At 44.1% G+C, this 13,835-nt stretch overlaps 1 protein-coding gene across 1 annotated transcript in view; it reads right to left on the minus strand.

Moving 5' to 3' along the window:
* The window catches only part of LOC119962094 (low-density lipoprotein receptor-related protein 1-like), a 2,271,162-nt gene that overhangs the window by 809,851 nt on the left and 1,447,476 nt on the right, over nt 1-13,835 (minus strand). Inside the window, 1 exon segment of the mRNA XM_038789946.1 lies at nt 686-850. Within this exon segment, the coding sequence (XP_038645874.1) occupies nt 686-850 (165 nt within the window).

The raw sequence follows: 13,835 nt of genomic DNA on the forward strand, positions 1-13,835 counted from the left end.
GATTTGCTTAAATGGGCAAAATCTCAGGATGGGCAAAATCTTCCAGAGAGGCTTGGGAAATATCCCCAGTCATACTGATTGAGGTTGATATTGGGGTTGTGTCAGGGAGATTAGTGAGGGCAAACATTATACCTGACCACAGCCCTCAGTGAAATTTCTGTTTTGTCCTCCTTCAGCCTTTCTCTGACAGGCATCAATGAGATCTGCCCAGGAGTGGATTATAGTTTTGATTTGGAAACATCTTCATTAGACTTAAGGTTTTGGCATTGATTGTGATCCACACTGTTTGCTCCAGTCAGAAAGGAACATCTAGCTGACAGGAAAAAAAAGACAGTTTTTCTATCTTTGGGATTATCTAAAGGTGGTAGAAAATATTCACTCATTTTCTTTTACATTAAGGTTGTTGTTGTGGACTGATGAAAGAAAGATTGACTCCAAGATCACCTTGGATGATTTTCATTTCTATCATATCTAAAAATGTTCAAATCATTTTACAATGGTAACTTCTCAAGATAAGCCAAAAGTAAAGCTGTAGTTTTGATTGATGATAGGTAACAGGAAAAAATGTGTTTCTCAGAATAAAGTCAGGACAATTGATTAGAGGGACGAGCAATGATAATGCGTAAAAAGAAAAGACACACATCTTGTGCTCCAATTTTTCAGAAAGAAAAAGTATTAATCTTACATTGCATCAATCCAAACAATTCGGTTCTCAAGGTAATCCACTGTCAATCCATTAAGCCATCCACTAGTCCCCAAAGCTTTGTAGATGGCCTTTCTTCCTGCTCCACTCATTGACGCAGCCTCAATACGTGGGAAACTGGAATCCCAATCTGTCCAAAAGAGGATTCTAACCAAAAAAAATTCCGAATATTAACATATTTCACAACATAACGCATGTATTTAGAATTTTTAAGTATGCCTTTTTTTCATTATTCATTTTTAAAATTCTGAAGCTTGAATCTCATATCAATTGTAAATCATAGAATCCTCACAGTGCAGAAGGAAGCCATTCGGCCCATTGAGTCTCCTTTCCACATCCCCATAACCTAACCTGCACATTCCCATAACCTAACATGCACATCCTTGGACACTAAGGGGCAATTTATCATGGCCAATCCACCTAACCTGCACATCTTGGACTGTGGGAGGAAGCCAGAGCCCCCGGAGGAAACCCACACAGACATGGGGAGAATGCGCAAACTCCACACAGTCACCCAAGACTGGAATCAAACCAAAGTCCCTGGCACTGTGAGGCAGCAGTGCTCACCCAGTGCCACCCTGCTGCCTTTATGTACATGTACACATTAGTTAATACACTGCGATTTCTCATTGTAGCTGCTATTCCTGGAATTGTCTACTTTGTTGTCACTTTGTAATTTTATTCATATTTAAATTTACTCTTCACTTATATTTTCTCTTTTTCATTGTAAAGTTCATATAGTTTTCTCATGCTATTGGTATCTTTCTTTGCAACTGACTTTTCTTTCCCTCTCCATTTTGCAATTATTCTTTCTGTAAATCCCTTTCCCTTGCTATCTCCTCCATCTTCTACGTGCTTCTCAATCTTTCTGTCTGGCTCTCACACACATTCTTTCACCAAAGTGTCCAATTTCTTTTTTTACATTGGATGATGAACACTGGGTCTGAAGTTAGTGCTCTGATTGAACTCGAGCACAGCAGCCACGAGTTGCTGGGACATGTGAAGTTAAAAGCGATACATAACATTGGCAGACAAGGCTATTTTTGTACAAACTTGCAGACATTGGCGGGATCTCCAATGAATATTATGAGAGGTCTGACTGATATTGGGCTGACAAATCAAAAACCCATTTATTTGGACCAGAAAAAATCTGTATAATGGTTGAGTGCCACCCCCTTTTAATATGCTAACCTTGGCAGTTGAACCAGGAGTGCCGCCATTAATATTAACTCTCGTGGAATTTCCAACAAATAAAACTAACATTACCTCAATAAAGTAAAATGACAATGCAAGCATTAATCTAACATCAAGACAAAGTTTTTTTGACCCTTGCCATTGGCAGTGGGTTCCCCAGTAGGGCAGACGAGCCACGTAAAATACCACAGACATCGGCGGGATTAGAAGACTGTCGGCGGCCATGGTAGGCCACCTCCTCTGCCAGAAAATACGGCGTGGGCGGGCTATATAGTCCCTCCCATTGCTATAATCTCACAGGAATAATTTAAAAGAGGTAGATACGCCTTGCTTGCAGCTTTGTAAAGCAATTAAATAGTTGGGTTAAAGTGCTATAACAAAATTTCCCAACACTACTCTCACAATTTGTGCAGCTCTCTGGCACTGTCCATTGTTTCCTTGTAAATCCTCAAATGCATCCAATTTTCACTCCCCACCATGTATTTCCTGTTAGGTTTTCCTTTCGTAGCATTTTTTCACATCAAGGGATAAATGAGGCAGGTCACTAACAGCAACTGCGAACAAGACTCTATTACTGTTGAGAAGTATGTGACGGTGTGACGGAAAGAGAATGTTTGTACAATGGTGCCATTGTATGCCATTTACCTTTTGTTTGTTTTATGTAACCACTGCTGGAGAATGTCACTGCCTTTCAGTTGTTGACTTAAACATTTGAGCACATCTAGATTTTAGCCCAAACCCTTGCTCTCTGAAATGGCTTGATTGAAGAACACTTTGATATGCATTTATTTTGTCTCATTATTTCACCAACATACTAATGCCAGTATTTGAGGTGAGTCCCCACAATGCAGTAATATATGTGGATTGAATCTATCTGTGTGGATTGAGTGGAGCTGCTTCATTTACGCGGCTGGCTTTCTGTGCAGCAATACCACAGGTGGATTAAACAACATGTTTTCCTGAAATTCCCGCAGGTTGCGTGTTGGGACAGGAATAGGCACTCAACACTTATGCTATAGATTTATACATTACTGCCTTCAAACTGGAACATGGCAAAAGATTATTATGACAATCAAAGGTGAAAAGCTTTGCAGAATTCACATCTAATTTGTCCTCACATTGCCATGATCAATAATTGTTTTTTTTTTACACACCATTTCAGCCTTTTATGAACTGCTTCTTTCTAATACAGACAATAATTTTATCTCTTGTTTCCTTTGCAGTGTACAGTTCCTTCTCATCCTTCTTGATCCCGCGACAATCAATGACTACAATCTCACACCATCCAGCCCTTCCAATATTGTTTTAATCCAGCACCGGATTCCCGTAACAGCCTCCACGAACAGGCGCCGGAATGTGGCGACTAGGGGCTTTTTACAATAACTTCATTGAAGTCTACTCATGACAATAAGCGATTTTCATTTTTCACTGATGGGAAAGAAACTTGGTAAAACTTTCCATGTAAACTTCATGTGATTGATTCTTTTTATTGCCTGTTTTATTTCTCTCAGTTTCTGATGTTGTCCATTCTTTCTGAGTGCACAATGCAGCAGGTGGCAGCAACCTTTTGTTACCTCGTTCAAGTGCGCCCATTATGGTTGGGTGAGATTTGCAATGGGTGTTGGCAGACACGGGGAGCATTATCGCATAATCTGATCACATAGACCCAATAAATGTAAATTCACGCATATTTTCGCCAGGTGTTACTGAACATTTCAGAAGTAGGAGCCATGAATTTTCACCACCCTCACCCAAGGATATTGAGGCAGGTGACAGCACCTCTACTGCTTCCTCCACTGAAATGAAAACAGAGTAGGGCTCAAACTTGGCTACACATTGGTTCTTAATCAATTCAATGGAATGCTTGTTGCATTTTTAAATTTCTGCCCTTTAATAAGTGTGAGAAGTGGATCTATATCAAGGTAAGCCATCCCTTCAATCTGAAGAATGCTTCTAACTTGAAGTGTCCAACATTTTTTAAGATCCTGTAAACACAAATTATGAAGTAGAATATGACAGTCCTTTGTATTTAATGCTTAACAGCTGCATTTTAGGACAGGTTCGATTCCCTGCTGGGTCACTGTCTGTGCGCAGTCAGCACGTTCTCCCCGTGTCTGTGTGGGTTTCCTCCGGGTGCTCCAGTTTCCTCCCACAGTCCAAAGACGTGCAGGTTAGGTGAATTGGCCATGATAAATTGCCCTTAGTGACCAAAAAAAAAGGTTAGGAGGGGTTACTGGGTTACGGGGATAGGGTGGAAGTGAGGGCTTAAGTGGGTCGGTGCAGACACGATGGGCCGAATGGCCTCCTTCTGCACTGTATGTTCTATGTCTGTGTCTAACACTACCCACTGCGCCACAAGACCTCCCTCTCTTTGCTTTTGCCATGTATTTAATGAGAGTAATTTCAGCAAACAGCCATAGCGCTCCCAACAAACAAAAAGCAATAACAGAAATACTGTTGACATTTACAAACTTCAAATTTTCTAATTACGCACTTAATGACATAAAAATGCCTGGTTAGTTTTGAAAACTACTTGAAATATCTATCAGCAGGAGACTCAACTGGAACAGGATTTGCCTTTTCATCTATGATTTGCAATGCCTGTTTCGAAATGACCATTGCATTTATTGGATGAACATCTAACAATTTCACACAATATTCTTCTGCTTTCTGTTTTGATATTAGACAGGAATGGCATCCCAGGTAGTTGTGTGCAGAAGGAGGTCTCTCTCAAAGGGAGAGTCTATCAGAGAGTCACCACTGGAAGGTCATAGATAACGTGCGGCCAGCTACCAAGCAACACTGGCAGTGCCGTGGGAGTCATTTACTTTGTCAACCTCTTAGCCAGGATATGGGGTCTAGAACTTGGTGGAGCTAAGAATAACATTTTGGGGCCTTATTTTCTCGAATGGAAAGCGAACATTGCCAGATTAATGCTGACAGAGTTCGAAAAGCTGACTTTCATCTGAAAGATTGCTTCTTGCACTCAGCGGCTGATAATAGACTTTGACACTGTCTAGACAGCTGATAGAAATTTTCTATGTTTAATTTAGCAATCAGTCATGCACAGAATTGTAACTTTGTGGACAAATATCGCTTGCAGACTACATAGATAACGTAGAATCGATCAATTAATAAAGACATTTGTTTAGTTCTGACTAATTAGCTGTGGGTTATATTTCAGTTGGCTGATTTTGTAATTACCCTGTAGCTCGTAGTTAATTAAAATACATTTTTTAATAGCAACATGTAGCCACAGTACTTTAGGTAGATTTCTTCATGAGAGATTTAACTACAACACAGTTTGAAAATATATTCAAATTAATTTAAATGTACCTCTTCAAATTTGGGTTAATCCAATAAAAAAATAATCAATTTGGAAATTGGCTTGAGATACCTTGAGAATGTGAGTGGCGCTATATAAATCCAAATTATTTCTTTCAATGTCAAGTCAAAATGCATCGGAGCTGAAAGTCATACACAAAAATATCTCTTTGGAAAAAGTCACTTAATAATATTTCTCAACTAGCTATAAGAAAGTAAATTTACCAGTTATATTTCAGCATTACATTCACATGAATATTATGACCGAAGGCGAAAGAAGCTGCTGGATTTTTTGAATAATATATAATCAAAATTAATTTCATTATCAAGGAAGGTTACCTAAAAGATTATTGTGTCTTAAAAATGTTCAGTTCACTACATGTTCTGATGGGAACTCTGAACAAGTAGAATGATAGGTTTCAAAATAAATATACAGGCATCACTTGGTTTTATACATAAACATCTGGGGTGGGAGATTCGGCGGGGGCGGGAATCGCGCCGCGAATGTCGGTGGGCCCCATGGCGATTCCCCAGCCCGCAATGGGCTGAAGTCCCGCCGCTGTCAACCCTCTCCCGCCGGCGTGGATCAAACCAGCTACCTTACCGGCAGGAGCAGGTGGCGTGAGCGGGCAACGGGGTCCTGGGGGGGGCGCGGCGCGATCTGACCCCGGGGGGTGCCCCCACGGTGGCCTGGCCCACGATCGGGGCCCACCGATCGGCGGGCGGGCCTCTGCCGTGGCGACACTATTTTTCTTCGGCCTTCACCATGGCCTTCACCATGGCGGAGGCGGAAGGGACCTCCTCCCCTACGCATGCACCGGGATGATGTCAGCAGCCGCTGACGCTCTGGCGCATGCGCGGACTTACACCGGCCGGCAAAGTCCTTTTGGCCCCGGCTGGCGTGGCGCCAAAGGCCGTTCACGCCAGCCGGCAGAGCGGGAACCACTCCGGCGCGGGTCTAGCCCCTCAATGTGAGGGCTTGGCCCCTAAAGGTGCAGAGATGCCCGCACCTTTGGGGCGGCTCGACACTGGAGTGGTTCACGCCACTCCAACACGCCGGGACCTCCCACCCCGCCGGGTATATTTCGTAGAATTTACAGTGCAGAAGGAGGCCATTCGGCCCAACGAGTCTGCACCGGCTCTTGGAAAGAGCACCCTACCCAAACCCACACACCCACCCTATCCCCATACCCCGGAAACCCCACCAACACTAAGGGCAATTTTGAACAGTAAGGGCAATTTAGCATGGCCAGTCCACCTAAACTGCACATCTTTGGACTGTGAGAGGAAACCAGAGCACCCAGAGGAAACCCATGCAAACACGGGGAGAACGTGCAAACTCCACACAGACAGTGACCCAAGCCGGGAATTGAACCTGGGACCCTGGAGCTGTGAAGCAATTGTGCTAACCATTATGCTACCGTGCTGCCCAACTTCCTGGGGCAGGATTCTCCAATAATGGGGCTATGTCCCCACTCCAGCATCAAAACGCGGGTGTTTCAGTCTGGACTTTCCTTCAGAGAATCCAGAGCGATTCTCCAATTTGCAGGGAGCTAGCAGGGCCCAGGAGTGCTCCTCGCAGCTCTGGCTGCGGATACGGGTCCCTGCACTTCCTGTCTGCCTATGGCAGACTCAGCCCATGGAGCGACACCAGGAATGTAGTTTCCCTGACATCGCGTGGCCTGTGGATTGGTGTCACCCGATCGCTTGCCTGGCCGTCTGTGAGCTCTCCCCTGGTGAAGGATCCCCGGCCCCCTACCAGGCGGCCCCGGACTGAGTCCGCAGCTGCCATCGGCCGTTCCCAACAGGCAAAACGTGGTTAGAACCATGCCGTCGGGAACTCGGCCAGTTGTCCTCGGAGAATCACCGCGGGGGCATCGGGCAATGGCCCCCTACCTGCGCCGCGTAGACTGCGCACGCGAGATTCGCGGCGATTCTCCGGGGACCGGTGTCGTGCCGGATTTTGGCATCAACGGCCATTTTCCGTTCTCGCACCGATCGTATTTTCAGCGCGGAGGCTCAGAGAATCCCGCACCAGGTGTGCGATTTAATGGAAACGTTTCTGAGTGTGGCAGTGAGCAGGAATTCCTATGAGCTTCTCGACACTTGGCTGGCGAGGTTGTCAGCAGTATCAATCATTAATTGGTCCACTTACTGAGGCCCCACAGGCTTCACACCGCAAAAGATGCCCACCAGCTGCCTGCTAACTAGTAGGAGTAGCACTTGCTACTGAACCTGCACAGTCAACCCCACTCAGCTTGCAGCTGAGACCATTAATTGTATGGAAAATGGAAAGTGGTGATTACTGGTTTCTCGCCACGCCATGGCGGCATCCTGATTTCGACGACGGGAGCGGGCTGGTTGATCGCGAACCGTTTGGCACCTGGTGTGGTTCCCGATTTTGGCCTCTCCCACAATCTAACAGCTTTGTTGCACTCTCACTCAAGTGCATCGCGACCATTATATCATGCCCCTGGTTTCTATAAATAATGGATGAAACCTGACTTATTTGGCTTGTAAAGTTTTTGTGATAGAACCATGAACTAATTCATATGCAGATGATACATCCCATTAATCTTACTTGCTTAAATGCAACATCCTTGCAAATTTGGTGTGTCCAAACGACAACCCTGAAGCCACTTTCAAACCATGATTATTCTGTCCTTGAAGTCCAGACAACTAACTTTCTATTGCCACTTATATTCCTTGTGTTCTTTTGTTGGTTTGAATATTGTGAACCAAGAGATTTGAAAGATGGCTGTGAATGAATTTGTGACAAAATCCTCAATCAGAAGACCTAGAGGAGAATAATTTGTCAAGGCCTGCTTTTGGGTCGGCACAGGTTGTGTGGTGCATGATCACCCATGACCTGTCCAACGGAGGCAGGCCAAACCTAAACATCATGTTGCCTCCCCAACCCAATGATTTCAGCACAAAGCCCCCAGCAGGGAAAACACTGCTGAATGCTTCACACTCACCCAGGGGCTTAATCAGCATACAAGGCTAAATAGTGGGTTTGAGCCAGCTTACACTTCCCTTAATGTCAACATTTTCCACTCAAAGGGGGCTGCACTTATTGATAAAATGCTCCATTTCAGGGAACAGGAAAGAGAGAGGGCTTCATGGTTTTCTGATGTGGCACTGGAATTATTAGTCCAGGCGGTGGGATGGAGAGATGCCTACAAGTGACACCAAATCCACAGCAATGTGGTTGACTCTTAAATGGCCTGAAAACCATTCAAGGTCATTTAAGAATGGACAATGAAAGAATGGTGGAACATTTCCAAGTCAGGATGGTGAGCGGTTTGGAGAGGAACCTCCAGGTTGTGGTGTTCCGATGTATCTACTGTCCTTGGCTAACTAGATGGCAGACGTTGTGAGTGTAGAAAATGCTGCCTTAGAAGCCTTGGTGCGTTTCTGCAGTGCATTTTGACACACTGCTGTCAATGTCCATCGGTGATGGAGGGAGAGAATGTTTGTGGATGGTGTCCCACTGAAGCGACCTCCTTGTGGCAGGTACCTCACCGGTGGAGGGTATGGGCCACAGAAAAAGCCGTTGACATTGGCAGATCCAGAAGATCCTGCTGTCACCCTCTTCACCGCAAAACACTCTACCGGAGGGGTGATGATGGCTATGGGAGTGTGGGTATCGCATATTCCCACCCTTTGTTTCACATCACATCTAAAGCTGGAGCCCATTTTACAGAATAATGGGAATGTGGGTTTAATCTTTACTTATTCCGGAAAAGCTCAATGGTATAAAACAAAATCGCCCATAAAAATTATAATCGACAGCTACTGATGATCCTCCAGCAGTGTGGATTTGGAAGCAAATAGTCAGGAACTGAATAGCCAGGATAAGCAAGGAATGTAACCAAGAAGGTTCCCAATAATTCTTCACAATTATTTTAACTGGGAACTTATCTACAAAAGTTGTTGTGGTCATGGAGGAAGCCTCTAATCATGTTTTGTGGTGAAATTAAAAGACCTATAAGATAAAATTATTTGAAGTATATCTTAAATGGGCTGCACGGCTGGCACAGTGGTTAGTACTGCTGCCTCACAGCTCCAGGGTCCCAGGTTCGATTCCTGGCTTGGGTCACTGACTGGGCGGAGTTTGCACTTTCTCCCCGTGTCTGCGTGGGTTTCCGCTGGGTGCTCCGGTTTCCTCCCACACTCCAAAGATGTGCAGGTTAAGTCGATTGGCCATGTTAAATTGTACCTTAGTGTCCAAAATATTAGGTGGGGTTACTGTGTTATGTAGATAGCGTGGAGACATGGGCTTAAGTAGGGTGCTCTTTCCAAGGGCCAGTGTAGATTCGATGATCCTAATGGCCTCCTACTGCAGTGTAGATTCTATGACTATCACTAATGCAAGAGTACTACACTGTAACATTCATAGTTAAAGGAGTTATTAAATTTAAAGGAGAATATTGTGCTTGCACACAATTAAGTTATTAATACTGATTCCATTATCTTATTAAGATAATAATACTAGTACTGTAAGTGATCTGATTTATTCCAGCGGGTGGCACAGTGTGAACAAAAGTACTCCATAAAGATCTAACCTTAATTTTCAGGGACTCACACTATACTTAAGGGTTATTATCATGATGTTCTGTTTGAACGTTTGAGCTTCAATAGCATTGGAAAATGTAGATACTCTTCCTGTTTATCATTTTCTAAATTATTCCTCAGAAGTTTGGTTGTTGCTTGGTGCTCAAATCATTACCTACATTTCATTTTTGGAGTACAAGCATGCTATATTATAATATGGAAAGGAATTTTTAATAAACAGATGTGCGATTTCACTGTTTAGCCTCCTTTTTCTTGTTTATAATGTGCCTCTGTTATAATGTTCCAGTCACCGCAGCTTTCTCCAATGCTTTTATTGGCAGTCGTGAGTTTGCTTTTCTTTTTTCAAACTCTAAGTCAATATTCTAACCGGACACTTTTCCACAGAGTCTTCAAATGCATGATTGATGAGATGTTAAAACTGACTCCAACTGCCCTCTCAAGTGGCTTCAGAAAACGGTAGTTAATTTTTAAATCTTGCCGTTCAATTGCTGGAGCAGATTCCGGCACAGTATAAAACTCGCATCAATTTGCCTCATCGATATCAATGGATCGAAAATCAATCAACTTCTGTTCCCCTCTGCCAGTTTACTGTTCAGGTGGCGAAGTTGTAAAAGTTCCCCCTCCACGCCACTATTCAAAGAGAGCAAGGCGTCCTGGTAAACATTAACAGCAAAGACTGTTTTAGTAAACGTTTATTTTATTGCTGTTTGTCAGACCTTGCTGTGTGCAAATTGGCTGTCATGTCATTACGACAGTGGGTACACATCAAATGTACTTCATTAGCCACAAAGCACATGAGAACATGAAAGGCATGACATGAGCAGAAGTGTTTTTCTTTATCTAATGTATTTAACATATGTGCGGAGCTTGGGGGAAGTAAGTACTTCAAATATAGGCTTGCATGCATCACTTTGGAATATTGATGTTTACCACTCCACCACTGCTGGCAGTTGTTACTCGAACACAGTTCTTGAGGGGTGGACAAACATTGTGCTCGTCTCCTTGTCACCACTTCTCCCGTCATTGTGTGGATCATCTTGGTGTTGATTCAAGTATTAGTTCCCCTGTCCTGGAGTGTCTTTGTTGCTTAACTAGTCTGAACGAGGAGTTGGCCTTTGCACAATCATTTATTTTCTCCCCATATAATGGAGTTCTGAATGTTTTACCCCTTCTTCTTCAGAGATCACTTGCCAACGAGTATTACTTTCCACCTAAGAAACTCTGTGTTACTGATCATGGGTTCTCTGGGTTCTTGCTATCATCGAACCATATCTTTGACCAAACACATGGCAGGAGTTTCTGGGAGGTGGGATTGGTGCTAATCGCTGGTATTACTTTCTCAGGCTCTCTTTACATCCTGCTCTTGCTTTTGTGTGTCCTTGAAGAATTGTGTCCCTTCAATCAAGGAGGTTTTCTTCTGAAGTGGATCTCTTCTGTACAAGCATCTCCCAGGCATTGAGATCTGTGTTGCAATTCTTGAGGAAAGCCTTCAGGATGTCTTTGAAGTGCGTCCTTTGTCCTCCTCTTGTTCGGGAGCTTTCCTTGAGCTGTGTGAGTAAGATTTGCTTTGGCAGTGGGGACTCTGGCATCCCAAGCACTAGCCAACCCAGCAAAGTTAGATTTTGGATGATCATGGGCTCGAAGCTGGTGGTCTTGGCTCTTTCAAGATGCATATGTTAATACAACTGTCCTCCCAACTGATGTGGAGAATCCATCCCATGCAGAGTTGATGGTGTCTCTTCAGGGCATTGAGGTGGTTTTTGTATTAGTTCAGGTTTCTGAGCCTGATAAAAGGAAGATGACCGCCTTGAACATAAGGATCTTGGTGTCAGCGCGAATGGTGCAGCCATCAAAGACTCTCGTTCTTAGGCAGCCGGGGATGGCACTCACAGATTGGATATGATGTTGGATCTCCACATGTCAGCCTCAAAGGAGAGGTGGCGCCCCAGCTATGGGAAATGTTCCACGTTTGGAAGGGATTCCCCATTGATTTTAACAGAAGGAGAGACCAGATCTTGCCCTGGGGCAGGTTGGTAAAGGGCTTGAATCTTCTTGAGGTTAAGGCTGAGACCAATTCTTTGGTGTGCCTCCACGAAGGTGTCGAGCACGCTTGGAGAATCTCTTCTGAGAGTGGAGATGGTGATGTCATCCATGTCCTGAAGTTCCACGTTCGATGTCAGTGTTATTTTCTTCTTGGATTTCAACCAGCTGAGGTTAAAAAGTTTTCCATCCATCCTGTAGATGATGCCAACTTCACTGGAAAGTTTGCTCTTGGCAAGGTTAAGGATGGAAGCGGTGAAGATGGATTAAAGGATGGGGGTGATGACACATCCCTGCTTGACACGAATAATAATCTTTTATTGTCACAAGTATGAAGTTATTGTGAAAAGCCCCTAGCAGCCACTTTCCGGCGCCTGTTCGGGTAAGCTGGTATGGGAATTGATGCCACGCTGCGAGGACTGTCACCGACATCTTGTCGTGGAGGGGTTAGAGGATGTTGAAAAATTTTTCTGGACAGCCGACTTTCGACAGGTTCTTCCATAACACTTCTCGATTGACTGAGTCGAAAACCTTGTTCAGATGGAGGAAGGCCATGTAGAGTGGTTGGTGTTGCTCCTGGCATTTGTCTTGAAGTTTCTGAGCAATGAAAATTATGTCCGCTGATCCATGGTTTGGTTGGAAGCCACACTGTCTTTCCGGAAGGAAGGCGGCTAGCAAGGATTTGGGTAATGATCTTCCTGTTGATGAAGAGTAGGGACATTTGTCGGTAGTTCCCACCGTCCATTTTGTCACCTTTCTTGAAGATGGTGGAAATGGTGGCGTTCCGGAGGTCAACAGGAATTTCTTCTCTGTCCCACATTTTCAGCAACAGCTGATGGAGATGATGGGTGAACTCTTCTCATCCAGTTGCAAATCCCCGCTGGTATCCCCTCCCACAACTTTTCCATTTTTCATGTGTTTAATGGCAGCTTTGACTTTGTCACGTTTGGTGGGAGTTCGAGATCATCTTTGAAGGGCAATTGGGGGATTTCCTCAAACATGTCCTCATCTATGGTTGTATCAAGTTTAGGAGTCCTTTGAAGTTTTCTCTCCATCGAAGGCTAATGTTTTCTCTGTCTCTCAAGAGGGTTCTGTCCTTACTCTGCACCAGTTTGAGACCTAGTGTCTTGGGTCCATAAATTGCCTTGGTGGCACTGAAGAAGCCACAGGAGTCACACTTAACAATGAGGAGTTGCAGCTCCTTAGATTTCTCAGTCCACCATTGGTTCTTGATTTCCCTAGTTCTTCTTTGTACCTCTGCCTTGGCTAATTGATGAGCTCTTTTCTTTGCTTTGCTGATTATGTTATTTTCCCAGGCCTGGAGAGCTTCACTCTTCTTGTTGATGAGGTTGTCTTGCCTGCCGCAGTGAGCTTACTTCTTTTTTTGGACGATGTGGTCATTATTGTTGAATCAGTCTTGGTATTTCTTGGTCTTGGAGCCAATAGTTTCTTCACAGCTGAATGTTATGATAAGGAGATATTAGGAACTTGGGTCCAGAAATGGGGTCCAAGATGTAGCAGGCAATTTAGGGGTTAATCAGATGAGGGAAAAGACTACCAGCAGCACAGTCAGAGGGATACGCTGACAGCCTGAGTTACCTTGTCCGATTCAGACTTTATCTCATTTGTGGGAATACACAGGTTGCCTTGATTCACTCAAGATCCATTGTAATTCGGTATAACTTTGTTTGACTACCTGTTATCCCATCACATAGTCTGATGACCCATTTCTCCATGAATAGAAGGTTAGTTGCATATGAATGCCATAGCTCTGTTCTTTTGTATAAACAGGAGTGGGCAATAAGCAAAGATAATGATAATCGGTTCAAGTCCGGAGATCCGAGAGAACCTTTGTTTGAAGGGCTGGGCGGAGCTTAGAGAGAGAGGAAGAAATGCTGTTTTTAATAGTTACAGGAGATGGCTGTGGAAACCGCCCAGAGAAGTCATGGAAGTTGCCACCGAGGCAGGCTTTGATAAAGGGTACTGATCAAATGTC

The sequence above is a fragment of the Scyliorhinus canicula genome, chromosome 2 (genome assembly GCF_902713615.1).
Source record: "Scyliorhinus canicula chromosome 2, sScyCan1.1, whole genome shotgun sequence".
Taxonomy (NCBI): Eukaryota; Metazoa; Chordata; class Chondrichthyes; order Carcharhiniformes; family Scyliorhinidae; genus Scyliorhinus; species Scyliorhinus canicula.